The sequence below is a fragment of the Falco punctatus genome (assembly GCF_963210335.1).
Source record: "Falco punctatus genome assembly, chromosome: 3".
NCBI classification, from domain to species: Eukaryota; Metazoa; Chordata; class Aves; order Falconiformes; family Falconidae; genus Falco; species Falco punctatus.
The window spans coordinates 106920395-106944151 of NC_137582.1; the positions used below are offsets into that span (position 1 = coordinate 106920395).

The 23757-nt window shown below is 42.4% G+C and overlaps 2 protein-coding genes across 6 annotated transcripts in view; one reads left to right on the forward strand and one right to left on the reverse strand.

Annotated features, from left to right (window-relative positions):
- MMEL1 (membrane metalloendopeptidase like 1) overlaps positions 1 to 16128 on the forward strand; it is a 54074-nt gene extending 37946 nt beyond the window's left edge. For both annotated transcript variants that reach the window (XM_080381274.1, XM_080381275.1), the window contains exons 12-23: positions 142 to 235; positions 474 to 602; positions 884 to 982; positions 1642 to 1725; positions 2003 to 2106; positions 5092 to 5150; positions 7249 to 7368; positions 8510 to 8643; positions 9203 to 9268; positions 11334 to 11429; positions 12258 to 12334; positions 12750 to 16128. In XM_080381274.1, coding sequence (XP_080237400.1) covers positions 142 to 235; positions 474 to 602; positions 884 to 982; positions 1642 to 1725; positions 2003 to 2106; positions 5092 to 5150; positions 7249 to 7368; positions 8510 to 8643; positions 9203 to 9268; positions 11334 to 11429; positions 12258 to 12334; positions 12750 to 12849 — 1162 coding nt within the window. In that variant the 3' untranslated portion in view covers positions 12850 to 16128. The remainder of the gene's footprint in view (positions 1 to 141; positions 236 to 473; positions 603 to 883; positions 983 to 1641; positions 1726 to 2002; positions 2107 to 5091; positions 5151 to 7248; positions 7369 to 8509; positions 8644 to 9202; positions 9269 to 11333; positions 11430 to 12257; positions 12335 to 12749) is intronic.
- A 3768-nt stretch (positions 16129 to 19896) lies between these two features.
- TNFRSF14 (TNF receptor superfamily member 14) overlaps positions 19897 to 23757 on the reverse strand; it is a 37910-nt gene continuing 34049 nt past the window's right edge. For 2 of the 4 annotated variants that reach the window (XR_013927193.1, XR_013927194.1), the window contains one exon: positions 23633 to 23668. Coding sequence is in view for 2 of the 4 variants with exons in the window: in XM_080381286.1 (XP_080237412.1) it covers positions 20544 to 20651; positions 21270 to 21286; positions 21632 to 21789; positions 22326 to 22416; positions 22813 to 22968; positions 23543 to 23668 (656 nt within the window). In the remaining 2 variants the exon portion in view is untranslated. Of the gene's footprint in view, positions 20652 to 21269; positions 21287 to 21631; positions 21790 to 22325; positions 22417 to 22812; positions 22969 to 23542; positions 23669 to 23757 lie in introns of those variants that run through there. The other 2 variants (XM_080381286.1, XM_080381285.1) reach the window with 2 other exon arrangements.

The following is a 23757-nucleotide window of genomic DNA, read 5'->3' on the forward strand; positions in this document are numbered from 1 at the left end:
TCACCTGTAGATGCTATGAAACTGATGACTGGCAGCAATCAGGCTTCTTATCTCCAATCGGTATTAAGATCCCCCTCCTGACTGTCTGCACCAGCGTTCCTTTTTACAAGGGATCAAACCTAGCTCTGCTTCCCCACACAGCACCATCCAGAACTACCTCATTTGGCGACTGGTGATTGATCGAGTCAGCAGCTTGAGTCGGCGTTTCAAGGATGCTCGGGCCAGCTACAGGAAGGTATTTTTTCTCTTCCTAAGGAGACTACAGAGCATAGCACTAGAAAAGAGTCCCGCCGCCACCACATCAAGCCCTTGTCAACACAGCAACATTATTATGTCATGTCATCAGCAAACAAATCTAAGTACAGCAATCATGACAACAGAAACCTTTGTCTTGGAGGGCAACCTCTTCCTTAGGCAATGATTTAGAAAGAGATGCAGAAGCAGAATTAATCCTGGGGTGGTTTGTGTTGCAGGCACTATATGGGACAACACTGGAAGAAGCCCGCTGGAGGGAGTGTGTCAGTTACGTCAACAACAACATGGAGAACGCAGTAGGAGCAATGTATGTCAGGGAGGCATTTGCTGGTGAGAGCAAGCGGATGGTATGTAGCTTACCCTTCATACTACTGTACATCCACAGTGTCTACAGTGCCCACTCTCCTCCCTCTGATCTCCCAGCCTCTTTTGCCTGTTAAAGATATCAATCAGCCAGGAGTCAGAAGGCATAAGAACTCATTTATGACACTTTTAAATGCAGAGTACCACTGTTTAGAGCATAGAATCTGGGGACATCATCTTTCCATAGGAAGCTTTTCACCCCTCCTTAGCTGTGCCTATGAAAGCCAGCATGTTAATGATTAATTTCTTACTGCCTCTCTTTTAGGTCCGAGATTTAATAGAGAAGATTCGTGAAGTGTTCATCGAGACTTTAGATGAGTTACAGTGGATGGATGAGGCATCTAAAGAGAAGGCTCGTGAGAAGGTCAGAGACAGCGAGGAACTTCAGTATTCTGTCATGAATGTGAAATCTTTGGAATTCTGTAACATCACTATTCCCAGTTCCTCTACTAATGAGAAGAAAAAACATCTTTGATGTTCACTATCCTATTATCCATTATCCTATTAAATTGTCCTTTTATTTTTAGTTCACGTACATTTTTATTTGCTAGGAGTCTTAATAAGTGTTATAAATAGCAAGATGGCAGCAAATGCATCAACTAGAATGACAACTGAATACAATGCAATCCCCCAAGAAAACTTTCCAAACTTTTCATTGACGTTAGGACCATCAGCACTGTTCCAATAGCAAGGGGGGGAAGGGGGGGAGGCACTAAACGAGTGTTAAGCCCAATCCCTGCCAGGTAGTGCTGTAGGATCTGCAGTCTACCATGGTGGCTAGACATCCGGAGATGAGATGAAGACTGTATGCTCTGTACTGGTTAAAAAAAATTTTAAAAAAGTCTCACTAGGTAATAGGGTCCATTTGAACAAGGTCTTTAAATATTTGCATCCAGTTTCTCACAAACAGGTGGACAATAGCAATAAAAAATTTGAACTACGCTGTGTATTGAAATTTTTAAAAAACAAAACACACCAACAAAACCCACAATTAAGAGGAAACATTAAACTCTTCTCTTCTAGGCAATGGCAATTAAAGAACAAATTGGCTATCCAGATTATATTTTGGAAGACCAGAATGAAAAACTAGATCAGGAATATGCCAATGTAAGTATGCTGCACGTATCTCTGTATAAAAGCCTACACACTTATTTTCTTGCCACTTGAAATACTTATACCTGTACAACTGTAACTTCCAAGTGACTGGTCAGCATACAAGGTTAATTGTGTTGAACATGTTAATAAATAAATGCATGCAAAGAGCTAACTTCCAAGTGATACCTTGCAATCAAAACTTTTTTTTTTTTAGAAGATACATTCAGTGGTATGAGGAATTCTTCTTTCCACACAGCTTACTAATATACTTGCTTATCTGTTTCTTTAGTTAAGCTTCAGTGAAAACAATTACTTTGAAAACATTCTGGAAAACCTGAGAGCTGGAGCCCAAAAGAGCTTGAAAAAACTTCGAGAGAGAGTTGACCAAGATATGTAAGTTTCCAGACTGCATGCTACAGACACCATCTAAATTCTGAAATCATAGTTCTTATATTTTAAGTCATATGCTGTGGGTAGCTGAGAAAACTGACAAGATCCCAGACATAAGCAATTTTCTGGAATTTAACAAGTAGTTCATTGCCTCTTGTGGTAGGAATTAATCCAGTTCTGTTAGAATCTCTCTAATCCTTCATCAAGCTGCTTTGCTTCCAGATATTACTTTGAAACTGCTTAACACAAAAGCAGTGACAGATCTTTCCAGCAAGTCAGCAAGGAGGAGATGGGATAAACAGTATCATTGAACTTCTGAAAATATATATTCAGGGTAAAAAAAGCTTAAAATATTCTAGCCAGAATTCAGTTGGAAATATGCCCAATCTTGGGGAAGTTGAGCACCAGATCTAGTTTATGTCCTTTTTCAGCCGATTACTTCACACTGCACCTACTAAAGTATAAATGTATTTTTCAGGAATTTCCTGTCTAGGTGCAGGTTTGGCTGCTTCATGATCCCTTCTTTGACTCCATGAATGCATCCTCGGTCTTGGATCCCAGTCCCAGGTCTTAGCCTGTATTGCCCTAGCTGGTACCTCACAGTTCTCCTCTCTTAGGCACAGCCTCAGCTAGTCTTAAAACAACCAAATAAAAGTGGCATGTTCATAAATTGTTACTAAGTGCTCCAAGGTGAGCCATTGGCATAGTTACCCAGTAAGCATTACTACACAACATCACCTGGACAACCCCTCCAGTCCTGAGTTCCTGCCAAATCCATGACATGGAGATGTCCCAGGAGTCCTGGGTTGCATGTTCAGCAACAAACACCTTGGAATAGGACCCGATTTCCAGAGCTATGAGCTAGCCAATCTGAACTTTTAATAGTCCAGTCAGCTTCCTGAGTTGGGTGCTTCCGACGCAGCTATCTGGCAAAGCTGCTGCTCATACTTGGTCACAGACACGTGGGATGGAAGGCAGAAGCGAGGAAGCTGATGCCAGCCTGATGTGTTCTTCACTAGCAGGCTTCCAGCCAGAGCGTTGCTGGAAGAGAATGTCTTGAGACAAAGTGAAATAGATACCAATAAGAATCTCAAACACCTCTCCACAGAAGATGAAAGAACACAGAGTTATTGAAAAGCGAGCAAACAAAAACTTCTCCGAAGGGAAGCATTAGTCAAGTTAATTGTTGCAAAGCCGATTCATTTTATCTCTCCCTTTTCCTGTGAAGTGGTTTTAACTCAAGATGTGAGCACACACACAATGCAGGCACTTGGAAACCTCCAGTGAATTAGTGATGAATAATTCACCAAGAGAGTTTTCTGATCAGTCAGCTAAATAACAGCATTTTTTCCTCTTTCTTCATTTCTCAAGGAATCAGTCATGGTGCTCTTCATAGCAAAAAATTCTTGCACAACATTGGTGCTCTTAATCTACAAACTGTTTATGAATCACTGCTGCCTTTTTATAGCCTACAGAGGCAGATAGCAGCCATCAGGCCAAAGTTCCAGTGCCTCTGCTCATTCTAGGTGTGGTTTAAAGCACGTTTGTGAGAACCTTTTGATGGGTTCATGAATTAAGCTGGCTTTTCCTCATAGTTTGACAATATATGATTTCCCCCCCCCTCTTTTTCCATGTAATGGAATACGTCTTTCTAGTGATGTCTCTCCAGTGGCTTGAAGGGTTTCCCCAAGGAGACGTAAGCCACTTATCACTCCAGATCACCATTTAATTAAACTGAAGGAGAGTATACAGCTAACATTGCTGATATTATTAGCTAATAATTGCAATTAAGAAAATTAACCACTATTCATAATCATAGCTTTCTTTGTGGAGGTGGTGTTTGTTGCAAGCTACCTGGCCAGCTACAAATGTTTATGTCAGGCACCCAAGGAGAAATTTACGGACAAAGAACATGTTTTCAAAACAGACTGGCTTTCAGAGCAAATCTGTTTTGACAAATTCTCAAGTACCCCCATGAATTCAGAAAGAGATTCCTACTGCCTCTCTATGCACATGTTACACGCAGGTTAGTGGCAATTTTGGCATAACTCACTTCTACCCCGTACGCCTGTTCGCAGGCTGTGGTGAGCAGTCTCCTCTATTCTGTTAGTCCAGACTAACCAGCTTGTCAAAAACCCTGAAAGCTGTGGACACATGCTCGATTTCTTAAGCAGGAAATTTGATTCCGTTCCACAGCAGCCCACAAGCAGTTATGTCAAAACGACAGCAGACACAGCACCTAGGGCATCACAAGGTACTATAAAGACAAGAGATGTGGGGGAGAAGAATCTTAGGCTGATGCTGCTGAATGCTTACCATGAGTTCATGGCTTCAGACCGTTACTGCATGGTTCACTAGAGCAGGCCGACTAGATGTGTATGTCCAGAGGTAGAAGAGAAAGGGAGGAGAAAGAAAAATACAAAGAATAAACAGTTATTGAAGTATTGGAGTTTCCAAAAGCAGCGTACTTAAAAATTACTCCTGAAAGTTAACACTTACCTGTGAAGTACTGCACTCCAAATGCAGACATTTAAAAATGAATAATCAGTCAGATACATAAGTTTTCAATAGACAAGTTTGGTCTTAACTTCTAGTTTCAGTAGCTGCCTTCTGCTGCTCAAAGTGTCCTCTAAATGCTGATTTTGTTTTAGATGTAACCCACTCATTTCTTCTCAAGCCTAGACAGCGTTAAGATGCGCTAGTAAACAGTTACCACATTCCACCTCAATGTGGCCATTCAACATTCAAGAACAAAAGCATTTCTCACTTTAACTCAGCGCTGTTTTGGATGAAAGGTGCCCATAAATGAGACACCAGTTATTTCCTGGTATTAGTATTTCTTTACAGCTGGGTTCAATGGCACCCTTCTTCCCTACCTCGATCCCTTCCTTATATGCAGCCTGCATTTTTTAACAATAATAATTCAATAAAAAGACTGTCTAAAAAACCCCCATCGTGACTAACTTTGTGTGCAACATTTATTTTTAGATGGATAATTGGAGCTGCAGTGGTCAACGCATTCTATTCCCCCAATCGGAACCAGATAGGTAGGTTTACAACAGTTTTAAACAGCTGCATGGATCTAATGAAATAATTTTTTGCCCCACAAGGATGCAAGTCCGCTCTCCAGAGGCAAACCTGCCTGTGCCCTTATGGAAATTCTGGGCACCGTGTTGTTCCCTTCAAGCAGTTGCTTTGTTGATGAATATTTAGCAACCCCCACCCCTCCTCGGCAGGCGCAGTTTCTATACTGTAACTGGAACAGCCTTATGTTTGAAAGCCTGAGACAGTAACTGCTACTACAGCAGTGCCAGCTTCGAGACCAGAGAACGTTCACAGTGTATCCTGGGCTGTTCGTACTCATGTTTCCACATTCCTGATAAACACATGGGCAGCTCTCCAGTTTGCTGTCTGCACAGACAGTACTGGAACGGTAGTGATAAGAGGTGTACCAGACTAAAGAAACCAGCCTCTGCTTGCAGACTGTCAGATCTGCGAGTTTTTGCAGAGTTGCTAGGCTGACCTTTCTTGTTCTTGGCAGGGAAAAAGATCTTAAGATACAGTGAACCTGCCCGGTTCCCCATGCTCCCTGACCTCTGGTGCAGGCAGCCACAAGCTCAGGTTGAGCCTGCAGATGCTGTAGAGTCTTTGCTGAATTCTGAATGCCCCAAACAGGAGACAAACCAAGTAATTTCTGCCAAGAACTGCTTATTCAAATTCCCCAGACTGCCAGGAAGATCTGCTATCCAAGTACTGCCAAATACCGTAAGAGGAAAAAAAAACCTGTGTCTGTTTTTGGACCAGACAGCAACCATATCCTGCTTACAGGGCAAGAGCCAGAAACAGAAAACAACCCAACCAAGCATCACAAGGGAAAACTTCGGTAATTGCTAAAAGCAGAAACATCCAGAGGGCTCATAATTTAGCCCTCTGGCCTCATCACAAAGAGCTGATTTGCATTTGGGTAGCTCCCACTTTCCTCCACGTGTGGGTGCAGTGAGCACCGTGACCAGCAGGGTACCCCCACTCACCAGCCCACCTTGTCCTGGGGCTGTACTGGTGGTCAGGCTCAGGCTCCCTGTTTATCCAGGTGGTTTATGCTGATGGTAATCAGCTGTGAGCTGCCTTTCCAGGCAGGGAACTCAAGTCTTAAAGGAGACTGGTTCCTCTGCAACTTTGCTTTTGTAAGTAATATTGAAGTAACTGGTTTAAGTAACTTTTGAAGATGAATATGCAAGCCCCAAACCCAAGCACAGCTACCCACAATAGTGATGCCAGTTAAATCCTGGTTCTCCCTGTCTCTAGTTTGAGGAAAATATTTTTCCATGCTCCTTTCAGTTTCCTGCTTCTGTCTTACTGCAGTCTGCCTCATATATTTCTCCCCAGAATTGTATGGATAAAACCTTCTACGTAATCAAAAAGGTTTTTGCCGCTAAATGAAAATTTGCTATATAGTTTCAGTATCTTAATTTAATAAGAAAGTATCTTATTAGAATGAACTGCTTGCAGTCTTAATGCCTCCAGAAGCATATCTGCTTTTTGTCTCACATAGATGGGATGAAGGCTAAACCCCATTGATTCCGTATGAGGTTTTTGCCAGAGGACTGAAGGACAGACCTGCTGCACCCCCACGCCCCAGACTGGCACCCAGGTGCACTCGGTGGTCTGTAGGAATTACTGCTGCGCATGCTTTACGCACCGAGTTTTGTTGGCAATCAGTATATCATTACTAACCTTTGTTTAACAAAAATAAAGCAATAAAACTTCCATTACTTCCCCTATTAAGTGGCTCTAAACCACAAACTGTACCTGTCTCCAAAAGACAGTTACTAAATATTTTGTTCTTGACTTACTGCAGCATACGTTATGGACCTGCTGAGGCTAAAGCTGAAATGTAAATGATGCTTAGTTCTCAAACAAGGAGATACTGTGGTTGCAGATGTGCTAAAGTAAACCTTTATTAATTTGTCATTTTCCATTTATCAAGACAGAAACAATTTCCCATGAGGAGACATGATGTTGTTTCTAATCATTTTATATTTTATGTTCCTTCCTAATCCTTAAACCAAGCAAACAATCTGTCTGCAAAGTATGCAAAAATACAGCTGCCTTACAGGATCTCCCTCTCTCTTCCCCTCTTTGCAGTTTTTCCTGCTGGGATTCTACAGCCCCCCTTCTTCAGCAAACACCAACCGCAAGCCCTGAATTTTGGAGGGATTGGGATGGTTATTGGGCATGAAATTACTCATGGGTTTGATGACAATGGTGAGAAGATAACAGAAAGTATTAATTCTTTCAGTTGCACTCATTACTCCGTAAGAAATTAAAGCCACACGCTGCTGTGACTGACATATCCACGCAGGCATGGTCAGGTACCCACTCACGCCGGGAGCAGTACAGGCACGCTGTTAACAGGCTGTTGAGCATTTTGCAGTGAGTGTTTTCATGAACTGAGCAGGTCGCACAAGAAGTAAGCAGCTGCTAAAAATAGGGTCAATGACAATTCTCAGGAAAAGCTGTTACTTTCACAGCATCCTCAGATGGGGAGTACGATGACAGCAGAGATACTTGCTTCTAAAGTAAAATGAAATCGGAACTGCATTCTTCGGTAGAAGAGCTGCCAGTCGCATCTTAAATCACATGAGACTTTTTTTTCCACATGAACGTTTGAAATAAATTGACTTTCTTTCTAGAATGCTATGTAAAATAGTTCTGGGCAAAAACGCACTTCTGAGACTGTAAGCCAGTAATACATGGGCTTTCTTCAATGCATTTTTTTTAATGTTAATTAACTTGTGCAGTTTACACATAAGCACACAATACAGCCTCAAAAACTTAGATCTGGAGCACAGAGAAAGCGTGTTGTAGCCAGAGAGCTGGGAAAGCAGCTCCAGCTTTCTCCTGCTGTGGCAACGCAAGTAATTCTCTGTGAATGGACACGCAGTATAAGCACCTTAGACATCTCAAAGTAGTGAAAAGTTTTGTTACGTGATGCCTGTATGATCCAATTTGAAATAAAACTGGTTCTCAGCGCTGTGACTGGAGTCAGGGATGCTGGCTGAACAGGAAATCCCAGAATAATAGAGAACTGAGATGAAAGAACCGCGATTGATCTTGTCCATTCCCTTGTGCCAAAGCAGAATCAACTGTGCCAAAAGTATACAGATAAATATCATATAGATAATATGATAATTATATGATAATATATGAAATATCATCATATGATGGTTATAGATAAACAACATCTAGATAAATCTCTGTAGCACAGACCATCTAAATCAAGGAGGAAAGAGGGCGGGAAGTGCAGCTGTAACATTAAAAAGAAAGAGGTGCTGGTGCTGCACTAGGAGACCAGTTGCTCTAACATATGTGAGCAGCTTGCCTTGTTTCTTGGCTTTTCATGTAGGTAGGAATTTTGATAAAGATGGAAATATGTTTGACTGGTGGAGCAATTTCTCAGCGATGCATTTCAAGGAGCAGTCTCGTTGCATGGTGTACCAGTATGGGAACTACACGTGGGAGCTTGCTGGAGGACAAAATGTAAGTAAACCCGACCATTTCCACACCACTGGTTTTTAATACAGAAGAATTACTGTAAATGGAGAATCTCTACAGATGATAAGCATAAAACCTAACGTACTACAGCCTAATTGTTTTGGAATTAAGATCCAAGGGTTATTTCTTACGAATTGGGGATACTAGTTAGCCTAGAAAACCAGCAGTATCCCGGTGCAGTTGGGTTAATGGTGTGCGCTTTTGCTGCCAGGCCTTATGAGTGTTTTTGGAAAGGGGCATGTGGGGAAATCTGGTGTTTGCTTCTGTATTTTGCCAGTCCTGCTAGTATGTGTTCTGCCCAGCAGCCCATATTCTATTCATCTTATATTCATACACATTTTCTCTATTCTAATCTACAGCTTTTACCCTATGAGGTTTTTTTAGTATTTTAATTCTCTCCTTTATTTGCCCTAGCACAGTCACTGCTTCCTTCTGTTCCAGACGTGACAGTCTATCTGTGATGTATGACTGTGCTTTAGCTGGTGGTTCTTAGGGTTCCTCGTGTTACTGACTACAGAGTAAATGAATGATGATTCTTTTACAGGTCAGTGGAATAAGCACATTAGGAGAAAATATTGCAGATAACGGAGGAGTCCGACAGGCTTATAAGGTAACTGATGCTGCAGCTTTGGTAAACAAGGGCAGCGCCCACAGAGGCACAGTATTAGGTAGGAAAAAGGTAAACCACCCTCCATTTTCTAAAGCCCTTAGTCCTGAAAATGGCAGTTACAACTTCAAACAGCTTGTCCCATGGCAACAGAGCACTAATTTCTTGGCAACACGGTTTGGTGATAGGAAGCTGAGCAACTGTTTTTTCCAAGTTTATTTCGCTCATGCTTTTCATCTTTGATCTCAAAAGTGACACGTCAGGTAGGACATGAAAAGAATGGATGGAAATGCCATCTCTTTCCCAAGAGGGCTACAGACCGCATCTACCAAAACACCCGACTCTAAAAGCCTAGCTCCTTTTGTTGCTTGCTTGATGTGTTTTATAAGCTTTAGGAAAATAACACAAGAAAGTCCCTTCTACCCAGCTGCTGTTTATGTTCCGTGCAGCTAGAAAGCAGGATAAAATGCAAGGATTGGTAACCTCAGAACTGTGTGCCTCTTTCCAAGGCAAAAGGTCACTTCAGCCAGTCAGTTATTTTCCAAACAGGATAAATGCCACTGGTATTTCAGAGCACTACCTCCATGCTGTGGTTGAAAAGCTGTTCTGTTCAGCATGGTTTTACCTGTTGTAAACACTACTGCATCTCACTTTATTTCTCCTGCTCTGCCAGGGGAAGGCAGCTTCCAGCCCCAGGGAAGTCCACTATCTTTAATCCTCCAGGTTTACGAAGCATCGTTATGAATAGGAACAGTTATTAAGGAATAGTTATCAGCACAGAGGCTCTTTCCATGCGGACCTCAGGTGTGAGCATCGAATGTTCTTTTCCATGAATAATCCTAACATGTCACGGTACAGCTTCTTCCCTCTGGTGTTTTGAATACGGCAGCAGTTAAGGGTGTTTGTAGAAAAACCTCCTGAATTTCCAGAAAGCTAAACCGATGATTCTGACTCTGAGGGATGCTGTTCAGATTCATTGCTTCGTTAAAGTGAATATGTACTTGGTTCTAAAAGCTATTACGAACGTGGAAGAGGAGTGTGGGCTGACAGGAACTGCCTGCTTAGAGAATTCTCTGCTGTTCTGTGGTGCTGGAGGTATTTTTACCCTCAGGTCTACCTTTTGTGTTTTGTGTTCTTTGGGATTATCTCAGCAACTAAGAGAATAAGGTAATAGAACGTTTGAAATTAACCAGCGTGAGGACACATTAACTTGTCTCCATTATATCAATATACCTAAAAAAAGAAAATTGGCCAATTAGTGTGTAACAATAACAGGTAATGGATTTAACATTGAACAAGGTTATTATCTGCTATTTTATGAGCAGTTACCTGAAGAGATCAAAATCATCACCATAGAACCGTGGAGAAGACTTAACACTTTATTTCCTACAGATTCCTGTAGAAAAAATCAGTGGAAGCTGATGATCTTACTTCCAGCTGCAGCCACGGGCATTCAGTCTCCATAGCAGTATTGATTTTATATATATATATATATATATATATGTCATCAGCTGTGCTTAAACAGGGTATTAGCAGTTACACTTTGTCATGCTTCCTTGCTGGGACACAACAGCAAACGAACCCTCTGTGGGGACAGTGGCATTCCTTCCGCTAGAACGGTGTGTGCCACCTGGCCGAAGCGATTCACAACAGATCTCCACTGACTCCGTAAAGAACACGCATAGCTTCCTGCAGCGAGGGTCAACTGCCCAGCAATAACTACTACTCCAATACTCCACTTCCACATAAGAGTTTGGTACTTTTTCCTGTTTTATAGCAGTTTTCAGTTCAGAGATTACCATACTTAAGAAGCTGAATGCAAATTATCTTTGCATTTTGGGTTTTTTTGCTAGAAAGGTCAACACAGGACTTGTGACGATGGCTTTTTCATAGAATTGGCTGTACTATTTGTATTAGAAAGATAAACTACAAAAATACAGAAGGGAAGACATGTTGGGCTCACGCACGTTGTGATTAAAATCTCTCACCCCAAAATAACACGTGAAATGATTGTGTCTGAATAAGCCATCCTGCTGGTTCTCTCAAGTGAATCTGTGCTCACTTCTAGGCCTACTTAAAATGGCTGGAACGGGAAGGGAAGGAGCCAAAGCTGCCTGGCCTGAATCTGTCCCACAAACAGCTTTTCTTCCTCAACTTTGCCCAGGTAAGAACCCTCCAATGCAGCCACTACATCCTGCGTCAAAGTATAAATTCGGTTACCTTAAAGGTTAGAGACACCAGTCCCAAGCTCCCCTGGGCCAGCGAGTCACCACCGCGCTCCTCAAAAGGTCCTCAAGGCAGACGTGAAAAAGATGGTTTAGTGATTAGCAGAAAGAATTTTCAGTAATTTCTCTGAGGGCACTACTGAAACCTCCTGGGGTGAGGATACAGAGAAACAGGGCATCTACCCACAAAAAGGCGTCAGACAACAACTGGTGGGGACAACACCTTTCCAGAGCTTGCCATTTCAGGTCAGTATTGGTTCCACTAACATCTATGAGAAAACTGCTTTTGCTTTAGACACAGGCAGGGTTTCATCCGTTTTTAACATGTGCTGGAGAAAACAATGCCTCGGAAATACCAGGCCAGCAGCCCTGAAATAGGGATACGTATTCAGATCACAGATGTTGCCCCAGATTCCACTGATTTTCCTCTATACCACTTTATCACAATGCAGAAACAGTAAATTTGATGAATTGAATTTCACCCTTCAGCCTGGATGAAGGAACTGTGCCTCAGACTCTCGGAGTTCAGCTCATCTGTTTTAGGAAATACATGGAATCAAGCATCAGATCTTGATCCAAGAACCTGATAAAACAAAAACTAATGAGTAAATATTTGTATCTATTCAGTCTCCTTTACAAAACATACTCCAACTGTATTGTAACAAACTGGGATGGCTTTTAGGAAAAACTTTGAAAAAAAGTGAGAAGCTCCCCAAACTGAATTCCCTTTAATACTCACACACTAATTATTAATCCCGCTTGTCTAGGTTTGGTGTGGTTCCTACAGACCAGAATACGCTAGCCAGTCAATTAAGACAGATGTTCACAGTCCTCTGAAATACAGGTGGGTTTTACTAACGGATTTACGAATTGGTAACTTACTTGGTTCGACCCATTGCACAAAAGGAGAGAGTGGCGCGTTGCTGGCAGATGCGTTCTAGGAGATGGGATGAACCCAGGCCAACCTTCGGCAGGTCTCCCATGGCTTGCAGGACACTGCTGAGGAGCGCGTGCCATTACCTGGCCTGGTGAATTTGCCCATCGGTAGAGGACGGACCAGAACCCAGACCCACTCTGTTTGTTCTGGCATTTCATTAGTCATATGAGCCATGTTTTTCTTGCATAAAGTATCCTGTGTTTTGAGACTGTATTTGAGTTACAAGACTCTAAATCACTTTATGGACATGGCTTTCTGTTATCCAGAGCAAGACCCTCCCAAGCAGTGTATCCATGTAAATAAGTTCCTTCTCTTTGTTTAGGGTGATGGGATCTTTGCAGAACTTTGAAGCATTCTCAGAGGTGTTCCACTGTAAAAAAGGCACAGCCATGCATCCTGCAGAGAAGTGCAGAGTGTGGTAACCAAAAAGAACACTGGCGAGAATGACACAGACTGGTGACACAACAAACAGTTCTTGCCAGCAATGTGCCTGCTGTTCTCCCACTCAGTCACAGCCAAGGCTAACGGTGCAGCTACTGTAGTAACGATCAAGGGAGCTCCAGCACTCCAGCTCTTACAGTTCCGCTGGGAAGTACCCAGGTATCTCGGTGACTGACTGTGTCACTGTGCTGAAAGCCACCGTGCGCTCCACAACAGAAACGACTGTTTCAAATGACATCCTGACTGTTATTAAGACACTGCATCAGGGTTACAAAGACTTAATTCTTAAATAATAATAATAAAAAAACCAAAACCAACAACAACCATATCTCTATTTTTCAGAAAAGAACAATAATTTTAATATGTCTTACAACTACATCTTCTGAGACTCTGTGAACCTGTTGGAGCTGTTCTCAGTGAACTGTTTTCCAGTGTTCTGATTCAGTTTCTGGTGCATTCTTCCCCAATTCAGGTTAGAGCTAGCTTAAACTCTCATGCTGTCCGTATACTTGCACTTTGATTACTGCTTTTGTTGTAAGGAATTGCTATTTGTCTTGCTACGTTACCGAGTGAGCTGTACGTTAAGATGCCTGCCGGCTGCTAACTTCATGCCAAGCTGCGCTCTCCTATTGCACTCGAGTTCCTCCGCTCCAAAGAACAACTGTAACATGACCTTAAAGTGATGTATGACTAGATAGAAAGATCCCATGTTTAGGAGTACAAATTCTGTTGTTATGGTTAAAATTACAGCCCACCCGCACCACCCCACCCCACCCCTTCAGAGATATATTTAAAATTATGCTTATTCTTGTAGAAAGTGTATAAAATACTTTTTGTCAAAGAGCAAACATGTATCTATGGAAACAATTATGCTGTTTTTAATCCTGTGCCTTTTCATTTTGCCATAGGCTATTTTTCAGTATTTACACTTGAAAATGTAACAAGTATTAATTTTTAATTAAAAAAAAAAAACAAAACCCAACCAAACAAACCCAAAAACACAGTAGCCAATTCAGCACACATTTTACTATAGAGAGTTTTGGGTGGCTTCCCTCAGTAAGTATTCTAATACAGTGATAATATTTTAAACTGCCAACACTTAATAGTGAATTTTAAATACTCTTCCATCAAATGCTCCTCTTTCTAGCACAGAAATCACTGGAAAGCAAGACAGTAACGCCTAGTGCTTAGCTTACCAAGTGCCAAATCACACTATTCATTTGATTCACAGATTTCAGCATGCCACTAGCAAAAGGTTTGATTATCTAGAGAACGGGGAAGGAAATGAAAATCACTTAACAGAAGCAGCTTTGCCAGAAGAGATGACCCACGGAATTGCTCTGGCCATTTGACAGTAAGAGCTGGCTAAATCACGGAATGAAACCCTCCTGATTTTTGCATGAATTTTACCTGCTGAAGTGAAATCAGCCTGCAGGTGAATTGCCACTTTTACTGCAACTGAGAATATATAGTTCAATTACATGTTATTTCCATCCTAAAAGTCATTTTGGAAGCTAACTTGCTCAGAGAATCGGTGCTGCCTCAGGGATCTACCACTCTTCTCTGCCCTTCAAAGTTTTGAGAGTTGAGTACAGAAGGGAAAGTACTAAGAGGGTTTAGTTGCAAGTTTATTTATTTAACATCTTTTCAAAAGACTAAGAACACTCTTCAGCACCTACTAGGAAGGTTGCTGTGCCTTAAAGTGAATACCATACTTATATACAAAAATAAAGTGAATAAACAAATATCACAGGAAGCACAGAATGTGGCTTTCAACACAGTTCATAGAAAAGGTGTTTCCCATCGGATTGTTTTCTGGGCAGCATCTCAGACACCTGTGTATCCAGACCTCTGCCAGGGAATGCAGCCCCAGTTACGTTTTGGTTTTGTGTTTATTTCAGCTCTGTCTGTTACCTGCAGAGAATGGCACTCGACAACATTTAATTCTAACAAAGAACCTGATTTGAGGCAGATTAATTGGGAGAAAAAGATATTTTTTTTCAGATGGGAATTGTTGGATTCACATATGCCTGAAAAACTTAGGATTGACCCACACTAAAAAAACAACAAAACCTGGTGAATAGGAGAGTGCACTACCGAGCTCCAAAAGCCCTTTAAAAAAAAAAAAAAAGTTACAATATTCTACACTAGGATCAAGGTCCTGTTTAAGTGACTTAAAAGCTCTTAAAGGAAAACATGGAGGTAGGGAACCGGGCACGTACGTGTCATGCTCATGCCTCCGCACAATTTGAAGTGCTTCAGCTGTTAAAACTTTCGGTTCTACGGAGACGTGTAAAGAGATGCTTATTCCCTGCTGGAGCGCGGGCTGAGGTGCTGTGTGTGCCTGCACATCACCCCAGAGCTGCGGTAGTTTAGAACACCCACACACACACACACAGCAGTATTGCTGCACTGGACGCTTGTCTGTCTCGGGAAGTTCCTTTCTGATGCTGAACACCAGCACCTTTTGAGTCAGGCTTAATAATGCTACTAAAACACAACAGAAGCAATTTCATCTGATATTGCAGTAAATTATCGATGCGACTTTAACAAGGAGGATTCAAGTTAAAGCTAGTTAGGAGGTAACATAGATTCTGTATAAAACACAGATGGACAGGAACTAATTTAGATGTTAATGAAGGTTCCACTCAAACTATGACTAACCATGAGCTTTTGGCTCCATCCAGGACTAGAACCATGTAGTTAGATTACAGATGTAGCAGCAGATCGGTGAGATTCGGATGTCCTGAAAGGCTTCATGCCTACTGTACTGCCTTCTGCCTACCATCATTAGAGGTAAAGGCCAACAGATCACAATCATGAGAATTACGAAGCCCAGGTTCTGCGTAGGAACAGTGCTTTAAGGTGTCTGCAACTGGATGTTGAAGCCAAGTCTAATTACATTTGCTTCTGGGTTTTATTCACTTTTAAGAGAGTTTTTGCTCTTGAATTAACCAAATGCTCATGTCCCATGCCTTGTTAAAACCCACTGTCATACCGACTAGGTTTGTATTTGCTCCTGGATCAAATCATACATGTAATAGACCAGGGACTTTTAATTATCTAAATTGCTCTTTATAAAAAGTGACGTGATCTAGAACCTCCTTAGTACGAAATGCTGTCCAAGCTTTGTTGCGGCCATTAAGTTAGGTTCACCTTTCTCATCACATCTAAAACGGGTGTTCATAGAAAGATCATTTGACTACTGTTCCCTATTGGAAGGATTTTCATTTGTTTTAACATTGAATGACTGGCTACAAGACAGTCAAGTGCTCTGATAAATCAGCTTTTGTGATTTAATTATTCATGTATGGTGGCAGGCAAAATAAACTCTATTTAACTGCATTTTGTCCATCTTCACTTGCTCAGGTTTTCCATGCCAGATTACATGCGTACAGTAAAGCTAAATTCCATAGTCAGGTAATAAAAACTTTTTCCCCTGTGTGACCAATACTTTGATGTAGCACTTCCAGTCAGCGAAGGTGGCCAAAGCGCCTTTCTTTCCTCTGTCTTCACATGCCTTTACAAGCCAGGTGTTTACAGTGCCACAGACCCTCCAAGGAAAGCATCCTGGCCTGACTTGCCTTTAATATTTGCCCCCTACATATCACAGTACCAGACACCTATTTTCTCAACTTGTTCTGAGAACAAGGAGTTACTCTAGGACTCCTCAGGGGAGTCCTGCTACGCTGTGAACATACAATTCCTTTTGCCAGCTTCTGCTCAGAGCCTCACCCTCACAGTTAGGTCTCGATTAGCCTGACGATCACAGATTTCACACATTCAGGCAGGTTTGTCTGCCATCGTGAAAATGTTTTTATGCTAGGGTCAATTAAGAAGAGAGTGACATTTTAAATACCTCACTGTTCAATAGTTTAACTTGTCTATTAAGCCGGCAGGAACTTAAGCCTCAGGGTAAATTCACCTGGAATTCTTCTTTAGGGACAGAAAAATTAGGTAGCCTACATCTTTCAGCATCAGAATATCAGAAGAAAGAAGCAAATTTGAGGAGAAACTTTTAAATGTAAAATCCAAGAGGCGATATATGAAGGGGAAAAAAAATAAATACCACAAACTATAGATTGATAATATGAACAGTATCACAAACCCAAGGCTAGAATCTGGCACGGTATCTTTTACACATAACACTTACTCAAAATTGCAGTGGTCCAGCTGTCACACAAGACTACTAATACAAAAAGGCGAGTTTACTGCACATAGGGAGTAACAGAACAAAGACAGTCCTTGCCAGCTTCATTTGTGCTTAGATGTTTCACGCTCCTGTTGTTTGCTCTCCCATGTGGACCTCTTCATTGCACTGTAAGAAACACAGAGGTAATTACGGCTGGGGAGAGGGTACGGAGCCCAGCATGTTTCCAGCATGCTGGAAAGGTCCCTTGCTCGGGAGACAGGTCAGAGTTATGCACAAGCACAAAAGCAGGAGATTACAGAAGAGTCAACCAAAGCTGTGACCAGTAATACAGCGCTATTAACTGTTTTAATTGGTCTGTAACTACTACAGGTGTACTACAAATATTATGATAATATTAACTTAGCGTGTACGCTACAGATAACAGATCTGCGTATAATCCTTCTCTAAAAGTGCAAGTTATTGTTCTCGGTTACCATGCTCATAGGACAGTTTTGGCCTTGCGAATTGCATTCTTTTATATTTATTCACAGAAGTCTTAGTAAAGGGACTGTGAAGCTGTCTGATCCTAGATTGCCAGGCAGTCACTGCCTACCGTGAGGGTACTCAGCAAGGTGACAACAGCATATATATGCCAAGGGAAACAGCACACAACCATGCAGAGGTCAGGTGGAGGAGGTTCACATGGCTGACAGTTTAATAACTCTGCAAAATCATTAAGCTCTGGAGATGTGCCATTAGAAGTTCTGGCACATGCAACTGCTAAAGGGATAATTAAAATGTGCCTGGGAGGTTTTATTCCAAGTTATTATTACAGCACATGGAAGTTACTTCGTTTTTTCATGTAAGTTTATTACGCCTCCCACCTGCAGAAGACTCTTTCCATCTGTCGCTTTGTGTCTGTGCCAGCACAACGCAAGTGCATAAGCTGCAACCTCCCTTACGGTCCCACACATCCCATTTTACCCCTACTGCATTCACATCTCCCCTCGCCAGTTACAGCCCCCTACATCACACCGGCTACCGATGACCTTGACGGAGCAAGGACAGAGAGGCTCAGAACAACCAGGACGTGGCACTCCCTGTTAACCACCGCGGTACTTTTCCATAACCGTACGCACAAGGGTCACAGCAGAAGCAATGCACTACCACAAGTAAGAAACAATTCAAGTTGAGGACAGAGGCAGCAGTGGAGTGTCACTGACCTTAGCCTATCAGTGAGTGAACACCTACAAAGAGATAAATGCAGAGGACTTTAAAATTAAGATCGTGGCTTTATAAGCAGGGTCTGTTACTGTGCGCTTGGCTTCTGTCTGTGCCACCTGTAAGCTCCCCTTCCATCCAGGTCTAACGCAACTGCCGATTCAAAGCTCAGAGCAGAGATGACAATACCTTTCCAGGAAGATCCAGGTCCTGACCAGATTGAGCTTCAAAAACCTTCAGCCTGTCAAGTAACATTTTCCAGCACAGCTTGTTAGCGTCGCGTGGTACAACCAGTCAGCCCACTGCCCGGCCGTTCTGCTGGGCTGCCCGGCAGCTGGTGTTACGCTGTCGGTGGCATCAGCCACACACTCAGTTTGTGAACACCGGTGGCAGTGACAGAACACAGCTTTACAAGCGTTCTCTGTTTGAGACCCAGTGTCTGTAGCAGGGGGACCATTTGCTGTGCTCCCAAGACACTGATTTTCATTTATCCCATGACCAGGTGAAGTTTAAACTACAACTGGTTGCCCCATTCCAAGTCAGGATGGGAACTGCAGATACAAGCAACCCCTGCCCCTGCCTGAGGTTTTGTACTTTCTTCAGCACTTGTGATGACTTTTCAGCTATTTTCAAAGGAACAGAGTCACCTCGGGAGCCTGTACAAGCCCATCTTTTTCTCTACCTGCACAAGTGAGTGACGTATTTAGTGTTAGGTCAGAATGAAACCCTTTGTCCTCAAAGCAAGGTCAGTAAACATTTTTTACAGGCCTTCCCAATAATCCAGAGCTTTCACTACTGAAACAGGACACGCACTCCAAGAAGGAACAAGATGCATATTCATAATCTGCAGAGCTTTCAGACCTGACATATTCTCCACACACATACCGTCCTACCCGAAACAACACAGCTGTCAGATGGTGAGTCCTTTGCAGTTGCTTCCAGGCTAAGTTCTGTATCAGATGTCCACCTGTGTCAGTCAGAGACTCTGGCCAACAGCCTCCACTTTAACCACCTGCAACACCCCTCACGCCCAACCACAACAGAGCACCTTAATTGGTAACTAAGATAGTGGACAAATCCATGTAACGGGACAGAAGTGAGCAAGTCCTACAGAAAATACTTTAGCCTAGTGAAAATTCTGTACCCAGAGATGTTTTGCTGCAGATCTGATTCCAGACTCGTAGGTAATTATGCATCAGAGCAGCTTTATTACGTACTTGGCAAAAGAAGGATTCAGAATGAGGAAAATGAAGTCTTTCCTTCTCCCATGCTGCCACCTGGTGACACATCAGTCTCCAACTTCAAAAACAGCAAAAGCCACATCTACACACTCACAGCTCCCTCTGCACCTTGTGCGAAACAGGCCTCTCACCCCGACACTGATGCTTTCACAGTACATCTCGGTATCTGCTCACTCCAGCAGCCCCAGCACCCCCTCCCAGCTGTCCCACTGCAAGCACCACGTGCCTTCTCCATGCCTCTCTCCATCTTCTTCCACATCTCATTTTTTATACAGTTCTTCACCTCATTACTACCCTCACCAAATCCCTCCTCAAAAATCTACGTCCACCATGATGCTCTTTAAGAATAACGCTTTTCGTCCAGATAATGCCAACAGCCAAGTAACTCAGTGTTTTCCCTTCCTCAGGCAAAGAAACTCCTTTTACAGAGAGAATGTATTTTCATTATTTTATTTCTAGACATAATGTCCCCGTAGGACCAGAACTTTCTTTGTTGTAACACATGATCAGAGATTAGAGCAGAGCAAAAGACGTGTGTGTGTCATTCACTAAATGCTACATGTTTCTTGCTGCATAAGATTCCCTTCCCTTCATTATTTTCTTTACTTATAAAAAGGAAAAATCTGTACAAAATGCATTTAGAAAATGTGTTATATATTAGTTATGCGGAATTTTTAAATTCATTTTTAAAATGAAACAAAGCTGTTTCTTTCCACCAACAAATGTATCTTGGAAGAATGACATGCATACCAAGTGATAACTGTCCAAGCTGCTAAGAAAGAAACTCCAGGCATACCATACAGGCCACCGCTCCATGAAGTGGGAATGTAAAAGGAAAGAGCTTTGCAGCCTTTGACGATACTGACCAACACCTCGATGACTCAGCTATTTTCAAACTTTGATGCTTCAGAAGATCCTCCTTTGCAGATCCTTCTTTTCATTTTCAAGCTGTCTTCTCCGTGAATACTTGGAAAAAATGTTGGGTTTTGTTTGTTAGGGTGGTTTGGGTTTGGGGTTATTTTTTTTGTGGTTGGTTTTAGGAGCAGATCTCCATTGTTTACAATAGTTCAAATAAAAACGGCTATTCAATACTGGTTTCTTCAGGCCCAGCACCAGTTTCCTGCACAGGAACAGTTGTTTGATCCGTATGCTCCACGGTTAGTATCAAAGCCTGACTCTGCTGTTCACTCTTTAAAACATGTCAAAGAAAAACAGAGAGTATGAAGATTCAGTGTTTATTAGCAAATGCCTGCGATTTTCACTGCTAACAGCCAGACTTTGGCTTCTTCCTTAAGAGCAAGAGCTGCTGTAGGTCCCCTCTCCAATCAGAAGCACAAATTATACAGTCCATTCAATGTTTTTCCTATGAAATGCATCGCTGCCTGCACAGATACCAGATCTTGCACATCACTAACAGCAGCTTTCAGGGGATACATAATACTGTAGGATGGAGAGATAAACACAGTTCCATAAGATGGACTCATATTTTTTAGTATAAGTCCATCTCCTAAAACCCCTTCAATATTCATTCTTAGACAATTTCAGGAGATAACAACAGCCCTGTGACTAGCTTCAAAGTCTCCTAATGAGAACTGCATAAAATGAATTTACACTGCATAATCTTGGGGATTCTGGAACTCAGAGACACTCCCGCTATCGATGAGCTGCTCCAGTACGCACTCAGCCCATCAAACACACAGCATGTACAAACACCAAACAAAAAAAACTTACTTCAGATTTCAACATATTACCAAAAAAACCCCAAAAAAACCAAAAAACCCAAAACAAGAGAGAGAAAGAGACTCACCCTTGATTCCTGCACCGCTGCAAAGAAAAGGAAACAGTCCCATCAAAATGCAGTAAGGTGAACTTTATACTCACACATTTTTCTAACCACGTTACCATGTTCTTACACGTATGTAGGAGCGGTTCAGCAGTGAGCTTGCATAGGCACATCCCCTAAGGGAGGCACCATCACAACAGGTTAACTGTGGCATGCAAAAATGTAGAAATTTCTGTGTGCCATAGTTAACCTGTTGTGATGATGATACAGTTCACAGATATCTAATTGGCTGTTAAGTTTTCAGCTCAACATCTAGTGAATCAAAGACCATTCTTCAGAATACTGTTACAAAACCACCCCTTTATACACATGCTACTTGTACTTACGTGGCACATAATTTTTCCTTTTCCTCCATTTCCAGATAGATGTAAGACCAACTGCAATAACTAGCACGGCAACGACAACAGAACAAACAATTACTGTAACGGAGGAAGCTGAGGAAGAATTCCCGTTCTCTCCTTGTACCCAGCCGTTCTTCTTAAGTCTGATGTGAGAAAAGAAATAATTGTGTTCTTAGAACCTGTCAGCAGACCTTGCAGGGGAACTGCTGTACTGTTTTTAACACCCCACCTCCGCACCCAGGGGCATTCACAAAGGTCTTTCTGACTCAGTGGGTAACCCAAGAAGGACCTGACTTTCACCTCTTTTTTTTTTTAATGCTTGTAAATGCAAACTGATTCTCCTCAGAAGCAAACTCTCACCCGTTCCATTATAGCTAAGGGATGTGTCAGCTGAAACCCTGGTACCCAGAGGAGCGCACTGCTCTTCATGGGTCTAGATCCAGCTCTGTTAGAGCTGTCTGAGAGTCTCCTGTGCAGTGGCAAGTTCGAACAAGAGGCTGAAGGCTAAATCTGTCATGTTAACGAGTTTATAAAGAAAGAAGTTATGCTGTTCCCAAGAAAGAGTGGGATGTAGGAACAGGATTCCATGCTCAGTGCCTTACTGGAAGCAGAAAACTGCTGCAAAATGTAGACCCAACAGTTAAAGAAAGCAGCCCCATGCCCAGTAAGAGCTGCTTACTTGGACCATGGTATACAACTGTGAGACATGTTGGCTGTTGAGGAGGTTCCAGGAGGACAGGCTTCACACACATTGTCAGTGGTCTTTGTGCCTGTAAGGGAGAAGACAACAGGATTTCTATCTGCACCTAAGGCTAAGGTTCAGTTCAATGTGTTCTTTGCAAATGACCAAGCGATTACTGCAAAGACTTCAATACAGACAAAAGCTCACACACTTCTCTTTGCACACAGGAAAAAGGCTTCTTGGCTAATCAGCTACCTCAGCATCTAGGTCTTGAAGGATCCTGCAAGCTTTCAGCTGTGTCACAGTCAGTACAGCGGGCAAGTATACACCATACCTAGTATGTGCTGGCCCTATCCATTCACATTGTTCCTTCACCGATTTTTTTCTGGATGAACTGATAGCCAGACTCCTCAAAATCGAGCTCCAAAGGCATTTCCCATAAGAAAACTTTCCTCTTGGTGTTACCGATGCCGTGTTGGCTTACCCCTTTCTTTTACCATACTGCCAGGAAAGCAGACAGTGTAGCGCTGACAAAGTTCACAGTCTTCACTCCCCAAATAACTGCAGAAATACTCAGGCGGACAGCCACACACAGTATTCTTCGTATAGGTACATGCTACTTCTGGCACTAGGTTGGCTCCTAAGAGAAATTCACATGCGCAGCCACAGTATTTACATGGGTACAATCAACAGATACAAAACCAAAAGCAAACATTTAGCCTTGCCTTGATGCACTGGTGAAGAGCACCAGAACTAACAGGGTTAGTGAAGACGACTCCTTTTGTGATATATAAAGAGCCCAATTCCTTACAGACACACCATCTTTACATCTGTCCTCAGCGTTGCATGGCAAAAGCAAAATACTCTCAACTCAGATGTTTTTAAATTAGCTCCACCAGGAGCTCATTCAGGTCTACCTTATCCCGATAGTCCAAGACAACTCTTTAGACATCATGCTGCGATCTAAAGGACCCTTTAAACATTAAGCGAGAGGCTGCAGATCAAACCTCCGGTGGTGCCAGCTGAAGATTGATCCAAGTTTCTCCCTTCCATCACCCAGGAGACAGCATTCTGAGGTCTGCACAGTGACATAAGCCTCTCTGTTCATCCTCTTAACCAACTCATCAAGCAAATGAGGCAAGAAAGAAGGGGAGAATGTATCCACAAAAGGCATGAAAAATCCATTTAACCTGGTTCTTCAGCATCCTCCTTACCTTTATCACACAGTTTACATTTCCTGCAGTGTTCTAAACCATTGGGATGATCTGTGTATGTATCCTCAACACAAGGTATGCACATGGTGCTGGAATTTGCAGTGCAGTGCTTGAAAACCCGAAGTCCTAAAAACCAGAAACAACCCCCCAGAGAAGTGGCTCTGTTAGCAAAGCTTACGTGGCCGGGGCCTGACACTGGCATTAAACCAACAGTA